Raw genomic sequence first — 23,045 nt, forward strand, 5'->3', positions numbered from 1 at the left:
CAGCCACCCGCTCCCTCGCCCCCACCCGCCCCATTTACTCGGAAAGGCGTTTTCCACGTGTGGCTCCCGCACAGCCGCCCCGCCACTGGGCCGCCCGCCGGCGCCCGCGGCCCCTCCGGAGGCGCTTTAACGGCGCAATCACCAGGAGGGGAAGCAGCCCTGAAATTAACGCCCGGCTCCGCTGCCCTGCCCGGGCGCCGGCGGAAACGGCGCTTTTCTTCGCTGGCAAAGCCGGGCTGGCGGCAGCGACGGGGCCCGGGGGGAGCGGCCCGCCCGGCCCGAGGGGAGGCTGAGGGGACGCGGCGGCGGCAGGTCCCGCCCGGCCCCGGGCCTACCTTGAGCACGGCGACGGCGCCGTTGGGGCCATGAACCTCGAAGGCGGCGGCCTCGTCCCCCGGGGCGGCGGCAGCGGCGGCGGCCTCGGGCTGGTGGTAGCTGAAGCAGGCGGAGGCGATGTCGAGGTGCCCGAGGGGCAGCGCCTCCTGCGGCCCCTTGAAGTAGTAGAGGTAGCAGCGGCGGGGGTCAAAGACGAACCAGCGGCTGCGGAAGCCGCGCAGGGGGCCCTTGCCCGACAGCTTCTGCAGGTACCCGCACAGCTTGGGGGCGCCGGGGCCGGCCTGCTCCCCCGCCGAGCCGCCGCCGGACCCCGCGCCCTCCCCGCCGGCCGCCGCCGGGCCCTCCTCTCCCTCTGCCGGCATCGCCCGCGCCTGGCCTCGCCGCGACGCAGCCTCGCCCGCCACGCAGGGAGCCGGGCCGGCCCCACGCCGCGCCGCCTCACGGGACTTGTAGTGCGGCCGCGCCCCGCCGCCCCCCGCCCGGGCCCAGCCGGAGGGACGCCCCGCCCCGCCCCGGCCCCTGGCGGGAGCACGGGGCGGCCGGGCCCGCTGCCGACGTGGAGCGGCGCCTTCCGCCGCCCGCCCGCTCACGGAGCAGGCCCGGCCGCGCCGCTGCCGGGTGCCGGGTGCCGGGCGCCGCCGCCGCGCCGGACAGCGCTTCCCGGGCCGGGCGCCCCCGCGCTCCAGCCCTCCGGCTCCCGGCAGCGGGACAGAGGGGCCCCGCGGGCCGCCCGCAGCGCCCCCCGCCCTGCCCGCCCCCCCCGGTCCGGCCCGGCGGCTGCGGGAAGCCCCCTCCGAGCCGCGGCGCTCCCGGGGCGGGCAGGCGGCCCCGGGGGAACGCTCTGGCGCCGGGGGGCTCGGCCTTGCGAGCGGCTGCAGGCCACAGGCCACACGGGTGATGTGTTCCTGCTTCGCTGCTACGTCCAGGCACGTTTCGGACCCCAGGGCACTTCCAGCGTTAATGATAGAGAACTCCTGTAACAGAAAACCCCTCTGTGGAGAGACCACGCTGCTCCGGGGGGCACGCGGCCTTCCACGGGGCTCTGTTGGCGCCCGGCCCCCAGCACATGCCCATACCCGTGCCCAGCGCTCTGGGTACCAACGCAGAAAGCAGGCTGATGTGGCATCATCGCCCGAGAGCAGGAGGCAACCACTCCACTCAGCTTTCCATTCCCAACCTCAGTTCCAGCACAAAGGGCTTGCTGGGAAAACAGTCATTGCAATGGTCGGAGCTGGTGGTTGCAACGGTGTTTTTGTTAGGATTATACTATTTATGAACTGGGTTCATTGGACTGAATCGTGACAGTTTGGAAGTCCAAGTTATCCAGAAAGCCTCAATGCCCCGGAGCTTCTTACTCTGTCCTCATTTTTAAATGCCTTGATTAAGTTCTCAGTAAAAAGTAACCACTTCACCCCCCAGACAGTATTTTCATTCTGTGCTAAAGGAGTTAAAGGATAGAAAGCACCTGGACATTCAGCGTTTTCTGTGGGTCCCACTTTGACCTTGACATAAGGGATTGCAGAATTCTTTGAGTCCTCCCCTCCGGATGTCACCTACTGATAAGAAATGTGTCGAGTGAGGAAATAGCCCATGTTCTGTCAGAGAAACTTGAGTAATGTGTTATAGAAACTGAGGTGTGGAAGTTATCTCCCCAGTCAACTCACATGACATGAAGTGTGCTATGCTGAAAGATTAAGTGTTGCAAACTAAGGCTAGACTTTTTTTCTTTTTTTTTTTTTTCCCCCTCCAGACCAGAAGAATGATTCTGCTCTGTCAAAAGTTGAGGCTTTCTTAGTAAACGTGGAAAGTAAGAAGTGTTGATGGTGCTTAGACAACAGATCAGTAACGTTTCTTCCATATATACTGCTCAGTATCTTCTTTCCCAGATATAAAGTATTCTCTGTCTTCTGGTAGCATCATGCTCTTCCTTGGCAAGTGTCATTTGCCAGAACATGAATTACACAGGGAAAACACTGACTCTCTTTAGAAGCTGCCAGTTCCTTATCTCAGTCATTTAGACAAGTTGAAGTGCCCCAGCACTTATCCCTGATCCGTTACATTATCTCATCAACTTAATGAAGAGTGGCCTTGTTCTTTGTGTGCTGAGCACCCATGGCTCCTACTGCTGTCAATACTTACATCTTGCAATAAACCACAGAATCGATTCCTAAATCCTCAAAAGTTTTGCCGTCAGTACTTCTCTTTTTTGATTTTCTCTTCAGCTTCCTCACAACACTAAAAGCAGGAGAATCCCCTGATTTCACAGTTGATTTATGTAAACAGAAGTTCCCCTTCTTGGGAAGTAAGTTCCTTATTTCATGTATGCCCTCCCCCTCCCACCCCCCCCCACCCCCCTTTGTTTTCAGCAACAGATCCAGATGTGGACTGGTAAATAACAGCAATTGTTGTGAATATAACCGCTCTTCCCTTTACCTGCTTCTTTCTTTCATGTTTTCATGTCCAGAATGCACAGATGATATAGGTGATATTCTGTTGCTAACCAATGTCTAGAAAACAAATATAAATAGCATCTCACAAGGTATTTCCCTCCTGTTCAGAGGCGAGGGCCAATTTTGTGAGTGTAACTCCTAACCATAGTGCAACTGTCAAGTAAATTTTCTATATAGCAAAACAGCAGTTACACTTCCAAAATGACCACAAAGCTCATTAAACATGAAAATATTTGAAATTCCCTTTTTTTTTGGTGTGTTTTTCTCTCCTGAAAATGAACAAATATTTTAGTAATGGCACTTTCAGCTGAACAAGGCCATCTACAACACATAAGAAATAAAACTGAATTTACTCTCAAAAATGAGAGACTGGTCTAACTCATTACAACTGTAATGGTTTTATCTTATCATGAATATAAGCATTCACAGTTCTTGAATACATTCACATTTTATCCAAAAAAAGAAAATATGCAAGAAAAAGAGTCTATCATTAGATATGGAGGCAGAGAGAGTACAGCTGGTGTGTGCGCCAGGCTCATGCTGTCATGTTTACAGAAGTGCAGGAAACACCAGTCAATAACAAGCAGCACATCTGTACCATGCTCTTGGTTAAAATGAGATCACAGCTCCAAAATTAGAATGGCTGAGAGTGTACACTGCTTCCTTTCACAAAACAGAAAGCAAAAATTACTTTGTCTCTTGTCTGGTATCTTCTGAGATACAGGGATTTAATTAGAGATGAAACCCAGAATTTTTCAGAGCTCACACTAAACATCTACTGGTTTTTGCTTTCCAGAACAATGGAACTACAGACAGTTGTCCCCCTCAAACCCTCTCCCACATCGTGTCAGTCCAAACCTGCACGCTTAGATATAGGCTAAACGGTTACTTCCATTTTAACAAATATTTTGCAGAACGTTAATTGTGACCGTCACTGCCAAGATAAATAGTGTCACTCTCCTACAGCCTGGTTATGTATAGTACTTGCATACAGTATTGCTCTACATTATTTTGAAGAGTGAATGTTTTTGGCCTAATATTATTTCCATTCTTTGGAGGTCAGGAACCAAAAATTTTCCTAAGCTTTCTTTTCCCAGCGGAGACAAATAGGCAAAAAAAAATAGCTCCAAATTACTGTTCCTGGTGCAGACTGACATACCATTCTGCATTCCCCTGCCTCCCAGTCACCACAACGTCCATGAAGAACATCATATTATTACATTTCCAACATAAATTCTTTCCGTATATGCAAACAAGTCAGCCAAAGAATTACACGGTCTATATGTGTTAACCGATGGGCGACGTTTCACATACTTTTCATTCTCCGGTATTATTCTTTAAACACTAGATGGTGCTCCTTTCCTGCGTCACATTCGCCATTTGCGTTCCCCTCGGAAAATGGAAAAAAGATGCACCGTGAGTAAGCAGGGATGCTTATTTGTAGTTTCTGATTCAGTAGGAAAGACCCAGTTCAGTTAATCGTCTCATGCAAAACCAGCTGAATATACAACAACATTAAATCCATTCTTTGTACTTTTTGTTGCACTGCATCTTATCAAGAACTCTTCACTGCAAAAAAGCAACAATTACACAGTCCACTGAATGGCAGCATTGTTTTCTAGTCACACATCTGTGATCAGACTTGTAGAGATATCCAGGCAAGTTGGTAGCCATGTAGAGGAAAGAGTCAAATTAGACCCTTTATGAATAGAAAAGCAGGAACTACTCAACTGTAGCAACGACCTGGGCAATCTGCACGCACATAGTTATCGGCTTGTCAGCATCGGTGCAGATCCAGGCTGCCTAGAGACCTGCTGTACAGCTTGACGGGAATGCTGAAGGGTGTAAGCAGAAGAATTGAGAGTACTGTTGTAGAGACAAAGAGATCAATGGGCAAGGGATATAAAGACACAATTAATAAAACACAATTATTTCAGCTGCTTACAGGGGAACTTATTTCCATGTGTATACTTGATTCCCAGCCGGGAACCTAAGAATAGGTACATATAATGGGGACTTACAGAAGTGTCCAGTAAAAAGAAAGATCAGAAGAGATCACAGAGTAGACTTTAATAAAAATCTTCACATAATCCTTTTTTTGTGTGTGTGTGTAATTGTTTTATATTACATGGAAGCATTACGTATATGAAGAATCTGAAAAGATCAAGTGGGACAGAATGGAATACAAAAGATTTATATCCACTGTCTCACAGAGAGAGAAATAACTTAGTGAAGGGCTGCTGAAGATTATCTTTATTCCCTGTATAGCAGCTTAAGTGATGTTGGGCTAAAGAGTTTAAAAGTGATCCCAGAACATTGACTGGAGGGATGATTAAACTCACTTCTGATCATCAGTCAGATTTTCTTAGAACAAAAGGAAGGAGATGCTGAAGAGTTATCCTGAAAAGTAAGAGCCAAGAGAGAAAGCAAAAGAGGTTAGGACAATTAATTTTGGAGTCTATCATTGATAAATGTTCCTGTGGTTAGAAGTCTAGCATTGCACTATCAGAATGGAGGAAAGGGATTTCTTTGGGATTAGATGGCCCGTCAGAGCGCTGGACTAGTGAACAGGAAGACAAGCAACTATCCTTGAGCTGCAGGGATTCCTTGCCTTGCTCTGTGTAAACTGTAATATCCTGCCCAGTATACTACTTCGTAACAGAGCTGCAAAATGCGTAAGGGAAGTTCTGCCACTACATACGTGGATCATCAGACCAGCAGAGTTTGTAGTACACAAAACAAGCTACCTCACATAAAACTGAAAAGATGAAAAGAGGTGACAGGAAAAAGTGTATCACTGCTGTACAAATACATGGATGTTTGCGCTGGCATTTATCTACAGCATTTAGTGAAAACAGGTGTCATATAGTGTTTTCACCTTTACTTGCTCTTACGTAGTTCAGAAGGCCAGTGTTAAGGTGTGGAAACATACTACAGGTCTACTGGGTTATATATTTGTCTGTCAACCTCACCTTGCTGCGTAAGGCTCTTCTGAAAAATCTAAAAATACATGGTATTATTTACGTAACAGTTCTACAGTCCATCAGTGGTTTATGCCATCACATCTCGTTAGCATTAGAGATTTTCATTTTTTCCTGTGAGGCATTTACAAGCCCATTCTCCCAAGTGCAGTGGCTGGTACAGCTCTGCGCTAGCAGAGACAGCGCAGCATTTTTCTAACTCACAGCAACAACTGTCAGGATCTGTGATCTCAAAGCTTTTAACTATTCTCTACTCCAAGGTGTGCCCAAGAGTTGTTCTTCTTTTCTGCACAACGTTTCAGAGGCCCAGGCAGTTTTCTCACCTTCAATCACGGTGTGCCCATTTTCCTGACTTTCTAACTCATTTCTTGGTACACCGTGTCCTGGCTGACATATTTGCATTGTATTAACTGCAACCACAAAACTGCGCTTCTGCAGCAGCTCCTGAACTTCCTTCACCCCAGGTGTAGCAGTGGAGCACTTCCCTCCCTCCATTTAAATCCGAACAGGGACCCCTCCAAAGACCTCGGAAAGGTGCACAGCCAAGCCTTTATGCTGGTAACGGCAGTCACGCCTGTATCGAGAGACCTTCGCTGCCTTGTCGCAGTGGACTGCCCCAGGAGCTGCAGCTAGTCACAGCCCTGGCCAGCCCTTCCTCTACGTGCCTCGGGGGTGATTCAGGGTTAGACTTACACACAGACCCACGGCTGGAATTCTGCCCCGGGCCTGCGTTTCTTAAGATTTTATCTTCACTTTGAATGTCCATCTCGCAGAAAGCTGAGATTCGTCTCCCCAGTCTTTAGATTTTTAGCCGAGGCTTAAAATCCGCACATGGAACGTATGTACGTTGTGAGTGGAAAGTCTGTTCGCTCCAGCTTCCATCCAGCATCAATGGCCAAACAGCAGAAACTGATGGAGAGCAAATCATTTCAGTGTTTAAACTTCAGTGGGATGAATTCCAGCCTAAATGCTTTGGGCAGGAGCTTTTCTTCCGATGTGGACTATGAAGTGCTTAACACACTCATTAGTGGGAAGTTACAACAGTGACACCGGTTCCTTGCAAATGAGCTTTCTTCAGATTCTTATAATTCATAATTTTATCACAGGTCCATTCACCCTTTTTCAAGAAATAAATACAATATTCTAGTAAAGTGTAAATGTATTTGTCAAAGCTGAATGGGATTGAAAAAAGAACTAAAGATGGTGAACTGAAAGACGTGTTTTAAATAAGAATCTGTAACTGATACACAAATAGGCAGATTTAGCCAGTCTAAATCTAGTCTAAATCTGGTCTAGAATCCAGGCTACATTCCTCACAAGAAAATGACTTTGCAGGAAATCTCTCTTGCTGTTTGTTTCTGCTCAAGACAAATATTACCAGAGCAGCTTTTCCTGTGGTTTTCTGTTTTGGAACTTCTGGCTTTGGCTTTGGATAAAGACAGGAAGCAAAGGAAAACTGAGGAAACACAGATTCAAGAGTAAGTCACAACATCCAAATCTGGAGCCAAACTAACCCCAAGTCCTTTCTAAGACAGATATCAAAGAATAGTATTATCTAAGAAAATGTGAGGGGAAAATGACCCCATCATCTCCAGACAGCTGCCCTCCTGTACCCAGCTTTGCTAGCACTATATGCTAAATATGCCATTACGTTATACCACTGGCTTACCTGGCCGTAATAAACGCTTGTACGTACCCTGTTAATATTAGTATCAAAGGAAATTTTGTGCAAGTCTAGAAAACGAGATCTGCATCCTAGAAAAAGATGCAAAGTATGGATGGTTGAGAAGGGGGAAATGTTACTCCTTAAAGACTAAGCTGTGTTTCCATGGCATGTGTTCAAGACTGCCCCAAAACCACTTCAGTTTATTGAAGACAAATGTTTTCCATTCTCTCCACCTCAAACCCTAACTGCCTCTTGCAGCAGCGTCATTTATTAACACCAACACTAGCAGATGTAAAACTGTAAGCGCTTGTACTTCAGGGAAAATCCAGTAAATAGCATATGTGGTCAGTGTGAGGACTGCTAGCCCATGCCAACAATAACGCATCCTTAGTGCCCTTTGAGGGACCTGCAAACTCTTCGCAAAAGCTATGGAATATATATACCTTACTCAAAGCAAGTAATGGCTACAGCAAACATTTTTATTTGGAATCTTCTGAAGGCCTCACTGGGTTAATCTTAAGCATTTACCACATAGCTACCCAGCCACAACTGTTGTGTCCTGACATAACTCAGTTATTTCCTGAATGTGAGATCTACGCACAGAAGCAGCTCCCCCAGAAGTTCTTTCACGAGTTTTCATTTGAAATTAATTTCTCCTGAATTTGGGGAAGTATATGACAACATCAGATTTATTAAAACAAAGAACTTTCTGTTTCTTGAAATTTCTGTCTTCAGAACCTCCAACTGAAATGGAGTATCTTATGTTACGTATTCTGCAAACATAGCAGGATGAAAGGGTGGTGGGAGAAGGCTGGTGAAAGAACTGAAAATAAGGAGTAATGAGAACAACTTAAGATGGCTTATTTACTACCAGTGCACCAAGTGTTGATTTAGACTCTTCAGTCCCTAATGAGACACAGTTCCTGAAGAATTAAGTGATAAATTTACCTGAGGAAAGCGTAAAGAGGCAGGGTACGGAGCAATAACTGTGGTGAGCTCTAGCACCAAGCATATTCAGATCATGAGACAAGAAACATCAATTAAGAATAAAATTAAGCGATACACTGAATAACACAACGTGACGCAGAACCACAGCCAGCACTGGGCAGTGTTTTGGCAGGGTCACTGTGCACCTACAGCCAGCCTTGTGCCGACAGGATACACTGCTGGGACTGAAGCCACCCTCGGCACACAAAACTGCACTCCGTGCATGAGTGTTCAAGCTCACCTCAGGTCGCATCACCCCATGCAAACAATGCTGTGACAATGGGAATGGGATCCAGCTCACGCTAACATGGATCTCAAGTTCCCACACTTACAAGAAACTCACGTCTTGTTTGCCAACCATATAGGTGTCTCTGCAGGGAGAGTGTTTAAGTTACATGGGTGAAATTAGCAGAAGAAAAAGCACTTGCTGAAAAAGGAAAGCGTAGTCGGACAGACATTCATTCATGTCATAGATAGCGATGTACCACGATAAGCTGGCAGTCACACAACTAGCGTACACCTTGCTCTGTTTCTCTTGGCCTATACTGTAATGCAGTTGGTTCGGTTCCATCACATCACCAGCACCTTGAACGCTTCAGCTGAATTTGACCTCATGAGCCTGAGCAAAAACGCACCGTGTGTGCACCACCCCCAAAAACCTGTCTCTACAGCCAGCTGTTATCAGGGTATTTGGGTAGGCAAGTGACAGTCACAAACACGTTTCATTTCAGGATCTCTTTTTCTATAAGAGGATTTAAACACATATGGTGTTTTTAAATGCAAATATGGAAGAGTGAAAAAGTCCAGACAGACATGGTTGCCTTTAAGCCCTTCAGGTGCATGGATTCATTAAGGCAGCGTTCCTGAGCCACAATCAGCTCCTGCAATGGTTGAAACACAGGCTGGTTGCAGGCCTGTAAAAATACTATCGATGTGTAACTTTCCTACAGGGAGAATGAGAAAGGCTCGTGGGGGCAGCTGGCGGTGCTGCCTGCGGGCTGCAGCAAGGGGCAGGGGCGGGCAGGGCACCGGGAACCGAAATGTGAAATGCAGGCGCTGAGTCACAGAAAATCACTCGGGGATTAAATTATGCAGTTGCTGAAGCGCCTGTCAGAGTCCTGGGCAAGAGAGGGCAGTGCTAGGTCAGCAGCTGGATGGATGATCTTAAAGGTCTTTTCCAACCTAAACCATTCCGTGATTCTCTGAAACAGACAGAAAGAAGACACTGTTGTCTCTTTACGTAACAGTTGTATCAAAAATGGCATGGCTTGTCATCTCAGCATAGAGAAGAAGATGCCGAGTTTCGGTTTTCATGCCTGGCAATATGCAGAAGTGGTGAAAAGTCTGTGCAGACAGTCGTGCACAGTGGCTGCAGAACAGAAAACAGTGGTGTAGTGCCCCATAATGGAAAGTGAAAGAAGGCAGAATTAGAAGGCATAATACTATTTCTTGTAAGTGAGGCTTGTAAGATAGCAAGGGCTCTCTCTTGTGGTACAGGCAGATTGCCTGTAGAATCGTGCTGAAGCTATTAGCTTGGAGCTTTCACCACATGAGGTTGGCTCAATTTGTTCAGCTAATATTAAATGTTACCTAAAATTCATTCGACGTGTTCTGAATCATATCGGAAACAGTGCACTTCAGGGTTTCCAGCTTCCTAAGACTAAAAGGACTAAGAAAGAGCCCTCCTACAGAAATCACGGGGGAAGCCGCATGGTGCCTGTTTCCAAACCTACTTAGAACACTGCAACACCTACCATCATGACAGTGCTTCTACATTAGTAACTGTGCGAAAATGTAATCACCATAGTTGGTATTTTCTATATCACACTCGCTTCAAGATGGGCCTTCTGGTTTTGTTTGTTTTGTTTTTTTTTTAACATATGTGTGTTTCTGAAAAACAGTCTGGGAAGGTATACAGAAACAGTGGCATTGCTCATGTTAAATAATCTTGCAACTGTTATGTTGTAAAGCTACAACGCACCATCATGCTCTGGAGTGAACAGCTAACACAGTCAAGGCAGGTACTTCTGTGTCAGGTATTTGTCTTGTGTGGACCTGTGAATCTGGGCAGAGCCTGGATCTGGAAGGACAACAGCAACAGAAAGAGAGGAGCCAGGATGGGAAATCAAAAACATGAGAGGGTGAATAAGTCTATAACCATGATATCCTAAAATTAATTTCTGATTTTTCATATATTTCCAGTTAGAGGGAAAATGCTAAATAAATAAATTTTAAAATGTATGTATGTCTCATTCTTCGGTAGCCATTCCAGCCTGAGGCTAACCGCTTACTATTGCTATTTCATCGTTCTTGCTCAAATAACAGAGATCCACATTGTGAGATGTAAAAGTCTAAATCCAGATAATAACAAAAGTTAAACATCATATGGTTTCACATGATGTCAGTCCTATCTCTAAGGATTTTCTAAATGGACAAAAGCAAACGAGAAAGAAAACTCAACATTAGGTTTGTGCGCTGAGCTTTCCAAGGTTTACTTTCAATTTTGATTGTGCAAAGACAAGGAAAAAGTTTCCTATTCAAAAGTTCATCTCTGATTATTCAGATAAAATGCAGTTTGAATCCAAGTTCTCCTAAGTTCTGGGCTGCCAGGTTTGAAGTGAGAATGTCAAGCCACATCAGTGTGCTCCCAGCCCAGCTAAACTATGACTTCTGTGGCAGAGACAAAGACTGACATTGGCGTTTTGTTATCAACCACCCAACTAATGGTCCCTATGTTATGTCTGGGGACACCTCCACTCATGAAAATCTTACAGACTGGATAGGCTGTTACCAGGCTTCTAAACAGAGACTTTTGGAGAAAGTCGTAAAGTAAAGCAGTATTTATATGCAGTGTGCAACACTGCTAGTTGATTATCATCAAGATATCAAATACTGTACATTTCACTGTAAGCCAAACATCCAGTTTGATTCTAATCTTTCTTAAAATTTGCACGGATGAACTCAACTAACTGCTTTTAATTCTGAAATAACCTTGTGAGAACTGAAGAAGAATCAAGCTCTTTGAACTTAAGTTACACTTGGGTATTTATTTCAAATCTTCATTGGAATGTCTGGAGAACAATTGTTCATAGTTTTTATCAGCTTAGTAAATGTATCAATTATATGAGAAATAAATTCTATTTTTAAATTTTATATATATATTCTCTTTCTTGTATAGTTCCACAGATTGTTTTCTGCAAAGCATACAAATTGTAATAGTCAGGATATGATAGGACTCTTCCTGTGGTATTTGCTCTTAGACATTAAAAGTCATCATGTTCCTTGTCTTTTATTTCACATATACACAAATCATGATGAGTATTTTTTAAAATGTTGTTAAGCTTTTATTATATTGGTTAGAACTCATAACCTCCAAGTAGTCCCAACTGGTATGACTGGGAAAAGGGTAACAAACTGTTTTCTGAGAAGGTGTAATTGGCTGTGAATCAAAGCAGCAGGAATTTTTGCCAGCAGGGGGTTTTGGTTTTAATACTCAGCCTTCCAGAGAGTTTTTACTCTTTGGAAGTTTTAATTGTCATTTCTCTGTTCAGACATCCTCAAGGTATCGTTAAGGACATTTACAGTTACAGGTGAATAAAACAGTTTAAGCAAAAGAAGAAAATAAATAACCCCCCCCGGAAGACCCATTTGGGGGACAAACTCAAACCCTCTGGTTCATTTTCCTCTTAACTATACCAATCTTACAGGTGGAATTAGTTTTTTAACCAAGAAAAGACTCTTTCTCATAGTGTCTAGACACTCTCCTGTGCTTTTTTGGAAGAGTCTGGATACAAACTATATGTCTTCTTCCTTGTTCAGTGATGGACAAACAAAACCCTTCATAATAAAGACCTCTGCAGCCTCAGGCACAGTAAAATAAGGTTGGTGACATAGCAGTTTGGGCTCATTTTCCATAAGAATCTATCCAAAATTGTGACCCAGACATCTTACATCATCTTGTGAACTTTGGAAAAGCTCTATTAAAAAATCTAATAGTGCTCTGCATTTCGGCAGTTCAACTGGATTGAAGACAGAAACATAATGAAGAGCCATTTCTGTTCCCCAGCTCCCAAAGTAGGGGAGTATTCCAGAAGCATGTCAGCTATTTCCATTCTGTTCAGTTTGCTTTCACTGACCACACACACTGAAAGAAGCAACAAGACAAAATTCCTTTCTTAGTGGTTATTAACATTTGACTATAACCCTAACTGGTTTCAAACAAATTCTTTTTTGCAGCACATTATGCTTACAGATGAAAGATGCAGCCAAAATCATGTCAAATTGATGATTATACATCAAAGCTGACAACAACAAAACTCCAAACTTCTATTGTGACCTAACAAAAATCATTAAACTAAAACAAAAAATGGATCTAAATAATTTAAGGAATTCAAGAAGAAAAAGAAGAAAGATGTTGCCAGCAGCACTACCGCAGTGTCAAATTTCGCAGAAATATTAAAAAGAAGGATGATACTAGATGGAAAGCAAATCCCATTCACAAAAAAGAAACCATCTAGGAATCTTGATTAAAAATTATCACAATTGCCTTTTCCTCCTGTCCCTATAATGGATTTCTAAGATAAAACAGAGTTTAGAAATTGGCTGCCTCAGCAGTCATAGCGATGATTGAAGGTCCTACGTGGGGGCAGAATCAATCAGTCAATGACCAGGGAAGTGTCCTTGACTCTCTTTCCCTCTGCACACACTTCTTCATTTTCCCCCTTTTTTAGTGGTACATAAAAAGGAGAGTAATTAGTATCAAAGGCCACAAAGAACCACAATTATTTGTAAACTATCAGATTCAATAGCAGTAGATTAGCTATCAATTACAAAATTCTACCTGCTTTATATCTTCAGGTAAATAGGACAGGGGAAGGTAGGAGGCTTTGTGGGTTTCAAAACCCCATTCGCTGAATCAAGCTTCCTGGGTTTCATCACAGGATTCGTAAGCGCCTCCGCTTCATTTTACCAAGTCAAGATTTTTTTAGGCTCTTCTCATGTCATAGGCTCAATTTTTCCTGCACTGTTATTCTCAAGGTTAACACACAGATTAACTGCAGAAATACTAAGTGTTCCACCAGTTCTCTGCTGAAAATAAACAAAATGAAAAAATAATGAGAATGTACCATAAATGAGTCACAACTGGTATGCTTCTCTAACAAAGCTGTATTTTTCAATACACTGAATGCAGCCGACTTTACTTCTATAGCTGTGTGAGCAGAATAAGCCCCAAACTTCTTGGCAAACCTGCAAGACCTGCAGCCAAACCCACTGGTTAGTCCCCTGGTACATAACACACAGCAGAGATGCCCGAGGGAACCTTCACATGATGCACCAACATTTTCAAAGGGATTTAACAAATCTCAAGTTTCTTCCCAGGAGGAGCTTGGTCAAAAAATGAAGATACTGTTTCAAATATTTACTCTGGCTTTGCCAGATTTTGTTTTATCAAACGCTTACTGATAACGTGGAGTGCAGTGGCACTCGGTGGTAAGCCTGCAACCTCTGCGCACACCCTGTACTCCTTCCGAGCAAGCTAACGAGGAGGAACGTTAGCTGAGTTCACTCTACAGTCTTACAGCAAACCAACACACTGTGAACTCAGATGCCAGTGTTCTCTGTGAGGCCTCAAATACTCTTTGTTTAGACCAGTAAAGCAAGAACATTCAAACTAAACGTGGAAGGCACAGATGAAGCGGCTGAAGAAGATTTTTTGCGTTTTTCAGTAGTCTCACTTTATTCAAGTTTTAATTAACTCATTAAAATCAAACGGACATCCTAGAGATGCTGGTGCTGTTTAGCACAAGTAGCATGGTACTGGACCCTCCAAAGAACGAGGTGGTTTGGTGCCTGCCTCCCAACAGCAATTACACATGGCATGATTTAGCCAGCTGCACACTTACAGAAGAAGGTGAGTGTATATAAAAACCTATACCCCTATAGAGCAATGGATCCACTTCATTTCTGATGCAGGGCACAGGCGAAGGCTGCTCACCCAAGGTGCACAAACACCCCCAACTCCCCATATCCCAACGGGCCCCTCGCGCCTGCTGCCCACCTGCCTCGGATGGCGCTGCCGGCGGCTGCGCTCTGGGTGCCGGAGAAGGTCCTTCCCCCTCGGTTCTGCTGGGTTCTTGGCCGAGTATATGAATGGAGGTTGGAAGGAAGACCTGTTGCCTGCAGTCCGGAGGGTTTGAGAAAAACAATGATTCAAAAATTCACTGTTCACCTGTTCAAATAATACTTGACTTCATAGTTACACAAAGAATTACAGGAGAATTTAATAACAAAGGAGAGTTTCTTCTCCAGAACAGAACACGACTGAGGCTGAACTGGTCATAAATAAAGAGACTTGCATTCAATTTCAAATACCTCTTAACAGTGCTCCTGCAGGATGCGGCAGGAGTGAAGCTTGGTTTCACAAGCTGCTCAGAAATTCTTCCTTTCCCGCATTTTATTTAACATCTAAAGACTTGTTGCTCACAGCATTTCCTTTGATTCCCCCACCCTGCAAGGTGCCCTGTGTCAAAGGGAGTTGATTAGCAGCTGCTGAGCACCATTTTGACCCCAGCTGACCTGCAGATCCCTGTGGGCAGGTGCGGCACCCCAGTCACAGGAGACTCAGGTTTGGCGTTACCCAGGTATGGCCTGGCTTGTGAACTTCAGCAGATTCCCAAAACCATTCAAAATCCTGCCGACTTTGAGAACGTTTGCCGATGACGCAGGTTTCCTTCACTTCTGGCCACTATTATCAAACACTCCCCTTATTTCTCATATGAAGCTAGAATATTTTCTTTCATTTTACGTATTGTCTCATAAGGAATGAGACAATAACAATACTGGCAGTAAATGTGTTTTCCATCTCTGACAGTGCCTGCTTATTAGTATTTCTTCAGAAACAGAATAATTTATTATCTGCAGTCCTTGGTATGTGGTTTATGCATTCCACATTTGAACAAAGCAAAACATGATTACTGACCTGAGCTGATGCCTGCATGCTGAAGTGAGCAGGAGCCTTCCTGTTGTTGAAACCAGGCCCTCAAGAATACCTGGCTACTACAGAATTACTACAGTGAGAAAAAGAGACTCCTCTAAGCAAAGCAGGCTGGACTCACTACACTAATAACCCAGTATTTAATTTTGTGAATTTCTTGGAATTAAGTATGACCTCAAAATACACCAACTTCTCTGGACACAAATTACTCCCTCTGCTTTTTTAGCTACTGGAGATAACTGGAAATGGAAAAAATATTGAGAATGAGTTATGTGGGATTAAGTCATTCCATCAGGAGCATTTGCCAGCAAATTCTGCAGAAAGCCAAAGTTTAGAAGATGTGTAATAATAGTGACTTGTATAACTGTAAATTCTAATGCTGCTGTCATTGTTAGGATGTGTGAAATTACAATAGGGAATGTATCTGTATTTCCTTATCATATTTGGTTATATCATCAGAAGGAAAATGGTCACTAAAATCACGATAAAAGTGATGAAAACTTTTAAACATATGAAAAGCCTGACTGAATTTCCTGGAATTTAATTTCTTTCTGAAAATACACACATGAATCAACCTACTTGTTTAGGCAGAGCAAGCACAGTCTCAGGTTCAGATTACTCCTAGAGGGAATTCTCTCTGAATCTACCATGGGTTTCGTATGTAGAATCTTGTATCTGCACAAAAAAAGTTGCACAATCATTTTCTGAAAACCAAAAGAACCATTTTAGTTAAAAGCCCAATATTCTTTTTCCTCTCAGGGTCTACTAGGCCATAATGACAAAGCTGAACAGGTTCCTAAAGAGAAGATAATTTCTTCTTAATGGGGATGGGGTGGGGAATCTGGTGAATATCAATTTATCCAAGTGCCATTGAAGTAGCCTGGAATATTAGATCACTTAAAAAAATATCACTGATGATCAGCACGAGTTGGCTACCAGTACTGCCTGCGGGCTACTGTGAGGAGCAGTCCGTACCCCCAGGGATGACAGGCCTACTAAAGAGCTGAATCCGGCTTGCGAGCAGGAACTGGGCAGGCGAATCCTTCCTCAGAGCGAGCTGAGAACCACTTCCACCAAGTACAGAGACACCTTGTGCCTGCCTTCTCACACCGCTTTGCACAAGGGACCGGCCCAAAGCCTTCCGTGACGCCCCAGCGGCTACCATTCCACATGGCGCATTAGTCCACAGAAGTAAAAGCAAGCTTTATCTGTCTTGAATTCTCCCAGCTGTGACGAAGCCCACGGCAATGAGCCACCCTGGTCCTGGCAGGCTGCCACATCCACTGATTTCAACTGAGAAAAGCTACATTGAAAACCAGGGGGAGGCTGTACTGGTGCCCATGACCCTCCTGAGCAGAGTTACACCACTCCGGTCTACGTTGTCGGCACACACACCTCAGCTGCCACAGCACAGACTCGGGGAAGGCCACACAAGCCATGGTTTGTACTGCAGGGCTTGCCAGCACGCACTCAACAGCACACGTGCCAGACCAGCCACGCATGTGCAAAATAGCTGTAGCAAGAGTCACGGATCAATGTATAAAAACATTTGGATCTGAGCAAATCTTAACTGAGAAAGAATGGAGGGGATGAGTAACGTATGATGCAACGTCAAAGCATGCAAGGCTGTCACACCTGGCTCGTCGTTGCTCTGGCACGTGACAGGCAGTAGAAGAAAAGGGCAGTAGGGCATTTTGTTTGGAGCTCAGGTTGTGAAAGTTCTTTTTCTGAAAGATCAAAATGGCAGAACTTCCAGCTAAATAAAGGCACTTTCATCTGTAATGCTGATGCTCTTTCAACACTACCAAGAACAGCCTCTTTGTTTTCCCCACCAAAGTGAATGCGACAGTCACTCGGTGTCATCAACACCTCTACAAAACACCAGTAACTGCAAAACCACACAGAGAAAAAAGCAGAACATCTCTTCACCATGTCCTTTACTCTGCCTCAGACACACATCTCCCTAAGGACAGGAACAATAATAACTTTATTATCTTTAATGTCTTCCTCATCAAATTTAATTCCACTGTCTGTCCCAGCTGAAGTGTATTGGGCAATAACATTACAAACTCTTTTTACTCCTGCTGTTATTTCAGCCAAATTCATTTATTTCAGATTTTGAGCTAAGTGCAGTTATTTCCATTCCACAACAAAACCCCTGTCTCTTATCTCAGAATATAATCTGAAACTAGTCAGGCCTCTAGAATATGAGGTTTGATAGTTTCTGCAACAAAATCCCTATTTTTTAAATTTTTAATGTGCATTTCAATTTTCAAGGATTCGACTAAAAAACATTTCTATTAATACGCTGTTTTCATAAAACCCAAGAAACAGGTTCCACCTCTGTAAGAACAGAGATAATGATATATACGGGACCTTACCTCCGTTTGACCTTAACTCAAAGAAATGGTTCTACTCAGAAGAGTGTGTTTGCCACGTGTTGGACATTTGGCATATGCCATGGCATACCCCATGGACGGTGAAATACACAGATCATCTGCGACAGAGATGGTTCACAGCAATCACACATAAAACTTGTTAATGGAAAACATTATGGGAGATAAACTGCAATGCATCAGATAACACACGTCTAAAGTAACAGAGATCAAACGAATCCACTTGCGTGTTTGCTCACACCAAATACCACAGACCACCTCCAAAGGCTTCAGCATAGTGTTTGTCACTGTTCTGAGGCAAACAAGCTAGTGTAACTTACACAGGGTAAGATGGAAAATACAGAAGGCATTCTATAAATCAATGGTTTGCTGCTGCCCGCAACATCTGTGGCCACTGCGTTTCCAGAGAACACATGACAGACAATAGGAAATAATGACTTTTACAAACACAACCCCATGAGGCACTACTACTGCAAAATGGAAAAAAAAAAAAAAAAGAATATCCAATGATACTGAAAGACAGCAAAACTGAACAGATGGAATTAAAAGCATATTAACTCGTGAAAGGGGAAAAAATGAACCCATTATTCTGATGAATATCAGGCATTACTGACACCAACATCACACAAAAGAAATTAGTAATTGTATGGAAAATTACAGTATCTTTGAGCTTTAATCTTACAGCGTTTGAGACAGAGTAAAAAATACTGTAGAGGAGTATTGTCATTGTACTGGGTCACAGTCCAGCTAGTTGTGTATCAAGAAAGAAAATCATGTACACAAATTATTCTATAAAATCGTTATGTTTTCACGTACCTGTTTCCAAAGTATTTAGTTTTACCCCTTGTAAGATTTAACACCATATATTTGATCAAACATGAAAATCTCTGTGTAATTATCTACAGTCTTAAAATCAGTAATTACCCACAGTTTAAATCTTCTTTTATTTGTGGCATCACAGATTCTATATAGTATCCTATAGTTTGGGGAAACTTGGAACAGCGTGAGGGAGTCATGACTGCACCAAAGTAAGGGTGCCGCCTCACTGCTGCAGCAAAGTGCCCCAGAGGTGCGCCAGGAGACAAACCAGCCCTGGGGCAACAGGGGAAGGAGCCCAGTTCCATGGGCTGTGAGGAACCGCGGGAGATTCCAACACTGAGCCCCCAGAGCAAGAGGAGCAGGTGGTTATGGACACACCGGAGAGCGCGCAGCATTTTCAGCTTACATCCGAGGGCCTGAGAGAGCACAAAGCACTGCAGCAGCGCCCCAGCTGCTCTCCTCAACGCAGACCCCATTATAGACTACGAGTTAATTCCATTGAAGTCAGCAGACTTACTGATGGTGAGTATGGAAGTAATGAAGATCAGATTTTGGCCTACAGGTTGTTACAAATCTCAGCTTACAGTATTCCCTTAAACCAATGATCGGCTAAAGGGTGTTAATAAATAACATGGTTATTACTTGCTTTTTGATGCTGTATTATTTTATTCACTTCCACCAGCTCCTTTTCGTCCCTGAGATGCTTTGAGTGTATATAAACTAGAGATAACACACGGGTACACACTTGGCGATTTTAAGAGAAGTCTGGAGTCACAGTTTTCCTTTTTCTTTGTCCATTTTTGAAGGCAAATACAGAAATGCCCATTCATATTTAAGACCCTTTTTGCAATACAAAAGGCATGTCATTTTGCTTTTAGGCCAAATCCAAACCTGTTGGAAGTCTAAATCTCTTTCACTGTTTCATTTTTTCTCTAAATTGCCCAATAGTTCCTTTTGAATAAGTAAGCCTAGTGGAAGAAACACTTGCTAGTGAATTTGTAAGATAATACAGCTGGCTTTTCACCTCGTAACACTCCTCAGCTTGTGACGCACTGTACTGCGCTCCTACTGACTCAACACTCTTGCTATAACAGAAGACACCCAACTACAGACAACAAAGGAACTGAAAATACAAAGCTTCTTTAGAAACCTATCCCTTACCTTTGCCATCAGATGGTATAATAACTTCCCTGCTACTAGGCAGGATTATTTTGCTCCAGAAGCCTTTCGAGCACGGGTACCTCTCAAACCCCAAGGCCGTACTATGTTGCTCAGCTTTTTGTTACAGGAGAGGAACATAAAGCAATAAAGGGAGTTCATGCATACATTCGTATCTGCAGTACCCTACAAGATTTTTTCCTTTAACTATGGACTGGAATATTCCTTTGCAGGATGCTCCTGACTTCTTTTTCTCTTTGCTTCTCAGCTCAGACAGATGACTGCAGGGTAAACATCTGACGGCCAGCCCAGGTCTCTCTTCAACCGCTTTGTGACATTCAGATCAGGGAGAGCAGGGTGACAACACACTGAACACATTCCAAGGCAACTGAGGTCCTCCTATAAGTGAGGAGGATGACCTAAACGTAGAATGACACACAGTGTCAGGAAGCAAAGAATTTTAGCTATCAGAGAGTTTAAAACACAGAAAAAAACCAGCTGATCCCATAAGGACCTGACCTATGCCATCAGTGCCAGATCCTTTTTGTCTGAATAACCTGGCCCAGAATCTTGCAACCTGGTATTTTACCATACATACTCATCATGACAGAAGAAACATCTCACAAGGCTTTCAAGATTAAATGTACATCTTCAAAGAAATAAAAAACTACTAGGCTGACATTTCAAGGCATAGGAAGTAATTTTAACATAATCTCTCTTAATGCCAATGCCTTGCAAATTGTTTGAATCAATCAAGACATTTAACTTAATCTGCTCAAAATGAAAATGACTGAGGCTTGAATCTCTTCTTACTCAATCAAAACAGTATCAGGATGGATTTATGCTAATTTTAACTTGGGTGAATAAATCAAAGGGAATTTAGGCTCCAATTCATTTATCTAAACAGAAACCAGTAGGAAGAAGTATTAAAATGCCATAAACATCACTGAATACGATCAGTCTAAAAAATATTTTTAAAATAAATGTTATTATTAACATAGAAGTTTCATTTTCCCTAGGCTATCTTAGACAAGTCTGTCCTGTATACCTTGAATATACAGATTTCCATGGACACTTTCAATGTACAACCATACCGCTAAGATGCATACTGTGTAAATTTGAACAGCAAGCTCCAGTGCAAGCTCACCATACAGAAGAGGTTCCGAGGTAGATAAACATCATCATCCTACAGAAATGCCAAAAAGATTCATTTCTCTACTTTAACAACTTTTTCAATAAGAATAACACATTTCATCCTTTGAAAGATTTAACTTCACAGTAATTGGAATAGTGACCAGAAAGGAAATTTTTGTGTGCTTAGCCCAAGAATCCTCAAAGAACAACAGAATGCGTCAAAAGTTTTAATTGTAATGACTTTGATACAGAAGCCATGTAAGTGACAGAGCCCTTCTATTGACTGTTAGAACAGTAATACACAAATGATTGTCTTCAGGCCCCAGTACCTAAACAATACTGGAATTAAAAAAAAAAAAAAACAAACTAGCTGATTTCCAGCTGGACAAGGAAGAGGAATATAGAGCTGCATTCATGCGTTTTATGGGAAAGATTGCATAGCTGGTTTAGAAAGAAAATGTCTTTTCATGTCCTTAGTAGTTCTGTGCTTCTTTAACTTCTTCATGAGTTACAGATGATCATATTCTTCCATTCAACATTATCAGCCCACAGAATAAGTAAAATGCAGGACCCTCTTTGAGAATAAAGACACAATTTTAACGTTTGTCTTGGGAAGAAATGAATCATGTATGCAGTTACCATATACAAAAGGCAAGTATTTCAAGTTTCATAAGGACATGACAATCCATGAAATACTGGTTGAAGGTAAGCACCAAACCCAGCAACTGCCATTTCAGTGACTGAAAAGCAAACCTGGGATGTGGTTGTCTTCAACATTGGGAGCTTGATCTCGACTGCGGTTCTTTCACCTAAGGCGATCTCCATGCAAGATCCCCAGCCGTACAACACAGTGATAGAGGCATCTCATTATTTAAGGCCCGTGCTCTCTTTCAAGTACTCTTGCAGAAGTCACCAAAGCTAATCTTTTTGTCAATCTTTCTTTTTTTTTGCGCTTTTAAGAGCAGTATTAAATATTCATAAATATAAAAACTATGTAGAAATACCTTTAATAATACTCTGATGCTACCTGTTTAAAAAAAGAGAAAGAAAAGAAAACCCACCACCCACCACCCAACCATCTTTGCCAGAGTGCTTGGCCAGCAGTGAAGATACAAATGCGACTATTCCAAATCTCCTGCAGATTACACGATGCTTCTGTCTCTTTGTGGAGCAGAACAATTCCCGCATTCCCGCTGAATTCTGAGAAGCCATAAGTAGAGGGCAAAAGCCTCCAGAGTGCCTGAGATTCAGAAAGGCTGGACTGGCAAGTCATTTCTGGTAACACTGGCTCATAGAAACATCTTCAGATTCTTATGTGGAAAGTACTGCAATGGAAAGGAAAAGATTAAGAGCTATAAACACATCTGTCATTACGCACAACATCCGACTGCAAGTACAAAAAGGAAGGTGCAGTGTCATGTATCTGCATCTCTTCTCGCGCGCTCTCAGGGAGAATTGAAACATTCCAGGAGAAATTTCCATCGTCTGAAAATGTCCACTCAGGGGGCCAAGCTCGGCATTGCGTTAAATCAAGTATAAACTGACCCATTAACTGGATACACAGCAGAGCTAAATGTTTCCCAGTGGTGCTTTGCTACGGCACAGCATTTGGGTTTCTGAACAAGGCAAATTAGGCAGATAAAGTTGCTGTTTCTCTTGCTGGGAACAAGAAATCCTGACTGTTACCTTCTTTCTACTTGCACTGTGATGGGGTGAGCAGCATGCCTTACTACTGCTACTGGTTTTCAAAACAACTCCTGAGCATCATCTTAACAGGACAAGCAAAGACATCGTAAGGAAGGCATGCTGAAAGCTCTGGGTAGCAATCTCTGCCCAGTGTCGTGGCAGTATAAACTCTGTTTTTTTCTTTCTTGACTGAAATCAGAAGGGAATATGATGTATTTTTGTATGCATATACTGTAAATTTGATGCCTACACTGAAAGAAAACTTCAGAGGTTTGGAGTGTTTGAGAGGCTGAAGAGTTCTGGATGTACAGTTTTGGGATTTTGTTATACAAAAAGAATGCTCTACCTTAATCACTGCTATTTGATTTGAACCAGGAATTCACTTGAAGGAAGCTCTGTGGTACATATTTAGAGGAGATTAAAATTTTATACTCAGGG

The 23,045-nt window shown here is 43.3% G+C and overlaps 2 protein-coding genes across 2 annotated transcripts in view; both read right to left on the bottom strand.

Moving 5' to 3' along the window:
• TBC1D2B (TBC1 domain family member 2B) overlaps positions 1-784 on the bottom strand; it is a 37,119-nt gene extending 36,335 nt beyond the window's left edge. The window contains exon 1 of the mRNA XM_055715992.1: positions 336-784. Within this exon, the coding sequence (XP_055571967.1) occupies positions 336-698 (363 nt within the window). The 5' untranslated portion in view covers positions 699-784. The remainder of the gene's footprint in view (positions 1-335) is intronic.
• Positions 785-21,134: 20,350 nt separating this feature from the next.
• Positions 21,135-23,045, bottom strand: part of CIB2 (calcium and integrin binding family member 2) — a 49,775-nt gene continuing 47,864 nt past the window's right edge. The window contains exon 6 of the mRNA XM_005434108.3: positions 21,135-22,246. Coding sequence (XP_005434165.1) covers positions 22,225-22,246 — 22 coding nt within the window. The 3' untranslated portion in view covers positions 21,135-22,224. The remainder of the gene's footprint in view (positions 22,247-23,045) is intronic.

This window comes from Falco cherrug, chromosome 7 (genome assembly GCF_023634085.1).
Source record: "Falco cherrug isolate bFalChe1 chromosome 7, bFalChe1.pri, whole genome shotgun sequence".
Classification (NCBI taxonomy): domain Eukaryota; kingdom Metazoa; phylum Chordata; class Aves; order Falconiformes; family Falconidae; genus Falco; species Falco cherrug.